Source organism: Pygoscelis adeliae, unplaced genomic scaffold (genome assembly GCF_000699105.1).
Source record: "Pygoscelis adeliae isolate BGI_AS28 unplaced genomic scaffold, ASM69910v1 Scaffold38, whole genome shotgun sequence".
Classification (NCBI taxonomy): domain Eukaryota; kingdom Metazoa; phylum Chordata; class Aves; order Sphenisciformes; family Spheniscidae; genus Pygoscelis; species Pygoscelis adeliae.
The window spans coordinates 1782049-1784672 of record NW_008825614.1 but is presented as its reverse complement, the minus strand read 5'-3'; the positions used below and the strand labels follow the sequence as shown (position 1 = coordinate 1784672).

Sequence of the window (2624 nt, the reverse complement as noted above, 5' to 3'; positions counted from 1 at the left end):
TAGTTCAGCTCTTCCTGTGTCAGGTGCAATTTAAGGTGTGATTTGGGTGAGCTCTCCTGCTCATCACAGGGTGTTAATCTGCCACTATTATAAAATAAAACATTGCTGCGCAAGAGCTCCTTCTAAATGATGAGCTGGCCTCAGATCCTCACGTTCTGATTTGCATCAAATTTCCACGTCTTTAGATCTGACATTGAACAGAGACTGCAGCATCCCGCTCCCTGCTCAAACCAGACATGAGAAAGTCTCCTCCACCAAAGGCTTCAGAAAAGGAGGGAATGAAAAGAAAAAGAAGTTGCTTTAGCGCTTGCTTTCTTTTCTGTTTTCCTCTACATTTTTCTCAGGACACCTCCTCTAGCACATCCTTAACTTCCTCCTCAGTTCCTGTTCTTTGCTCTCCCATCCTTTCATTGCTTTGAGGACTGCACTTCAGAAGTCCTGAGAATCAGGCTATGAGATATGCATTTCTACAAAGGCCTCTTCCAGGTTTACAGCCATAGAAAGGGGCCTTACTCCTCTGAAAGGCTGATGGAGGCTGCCACAAGTGGCCCAGCACTTGCTCCCCTCCTGAGATTTCTCTACCTGACCAAGCAGAGCAGAAGAAAGGCCCTGCAGAGAAACAAAATGCTGCTGGTAAGCAGTTAAAGTCAAGACAAAGAGCTGCACAGACATCGGCTGAAGCTACAGGCTCCACCTACACCCCACAAATGGATTTTATCCTCAACTCCCACCACCTCACTTCAAAAGAATGTTCATTTGTGATGGAACAGCTGGAGAGTTGTGGGCTCCCAGGCAACATCTCTTAGCAAACCCTTGACTCACTGCCGTTCAGAGTCCTTCTTCATGATATTGTACGTTGCAGGGCAGAAGTTAGAATGCAGCTGAGCCAGCAAAGCCTGGGATGTGACCTCCAGCCTTGTCCCTTGGCTCAGTTTGTTCCATACATGCACCGCGTAGGTGTTCTTAAGGAGCTTGTGAAGCTCTGAGGAGCTGACCACTTCAAAGTATTTCTTCCAGTCCTGCCACCGAATGGGATAAAAAGCCTCACGGGGCAGAGCACTCACTCCTTTGCAGCTCGTACTGCTCCGAAGACTCCTGATGGAGCACCACTTCTTGAAGACACGCGTTAGGAGCTGTGGACCCTGGTGCCCCCAAATCCAGCTGTTGTAGTTTTCCACAAAGTCCTGCATGCAAAGCTCCATGAACTTGTGTTTGGGCTTAAAGGACAGAAAGGCCCCGTTCAGTACATACTTGGACTGGGTACCAAGCACATTGGTGAGGTTCTTCAAGTTCCTAAGCACTATGAAGTCTGTGTCCAGGTAGATGCCACCAAATTTCCACATGATGGCAATTCTGCAGGCATCAGACAGGACGGGTAAGAAATAAGGCTCCCAGCGCCGCTGAGCCTGCAAGTACCACTTTGCCAGAGGTGTTCCAGAGAAAAGCTCCGGCAAGTCCAGGGGCTGGATTTCCACGTTGGGGAAGCAGCTCAGCATCGAGAATGCCCAGTGGTTGGGTAATGAGGCGTTACCGTTCGCCAAGCCTTTCATGAGCACCACGACCCTTGTCCCGGGGTGTGTCCGGGCCGCTGACTCCACAGAGCACGTGAACAGGTAACTTGGGTTAGTTCGCTCCGAGGTCTCCACAAAAAACACATCCCCTGGTGGAGGAGGGGGCCCACCAGCAATGGCGCGGGGAGAAGAAGGCACAGAGTGAGCACAGCGGATTTCAACAGGCAAGCTGTAGACCTGGCCCCTGCCCTTAGGGTCCTCTGTGATTCTCCAGTACAACATGATGGAGGCAAAGGACATGAACTTAAAGGTGAGGATAAACAGAGCCCTGAGCTTGTGGCTCAGCACCACCCTGGTCAGTTTTAGCAGGCAGTTGGGCATCCTGAGCATTCTCGCTCCCGTCAGAGCCTGCTCTCCCAAGACAAACGTCGTGATCTGAAGGAGAGGAAAGAAGAAAAAGATGTTGACAGGGAAGGCAACAGATCATGAGCCTCAGGACAGTACTATGGCAGAGTCGCATGCTGAACTCTCCTTCATGCCAGCATGCTTGGATTACACCTTTAGGTCATCTTTAAAAAAGCATCTTGGCTTCTCCATGCTGCCACAGTGCCCACAGGGCCCCATCAGAAACCACAGCCCATATTCAGGTTGTGAGGTTAAGTGACAAAGCTCATCTGTACACCCACAAAAAGCTCAGAGGGACAATGGCAGGAGTGGGAGCCCAAATATACCCTGCTGGGCTACTCCCAGGCCCATCACAGGGGCCATCAGCCCATCAAAGGCACCGCGGCCCAAGCCCAGAGGAGCACAGGAGCACAGCGGCAGGAGGGATCCTGGATCCAGGACTCCGGAGGAACCAGCACCTTGTCTGGGCCTCTCCCAGGGCTGTCTCAGTGTCCAGGCATGAAACCCATCACCACAGCCACCAGAAGCAGCTCTTCAGATCACCTTTCATTCTAAGGGGGTCACTGCCTAGGGGTGGGACATATTATGGGGTGCAGGGGAAGAACAGTTTGGAATCGCACAGGACTTATTATGAGATATTTAGCAAAGGAACCAAAGGCTGGGCAAGGGAGGGGTTTAGGTGATTTTGGGAGGAACAAGAATGGGAAA

At 51.2% G+C, this 2624-nt stretch overlaps 1 protein-coding gene across 1 annotated transcript; it reads right to left on the bottom strand.

Annotated features, from left to right (window-relative positions):
* Positions 1 to 816: 816 nt before the first annotated feature.
* A4GALT (alpha 1,4-galactosyltransferase) lies at positions 817 to 1901 on the bottom strand. The gene has a single exon (XM_009332807.1). The coding sequence runs from the start codon at positions 1899 to 1901 to the stop codon at positions 819 to 821; it is 1083 nt and encodes a 360-aa protein (XP_009331082.1). The 3' UTR covers positions 817 to 818.
* Between the last annotated feature and the right edge of the window lie 723 nt (positions 1902 to 2624).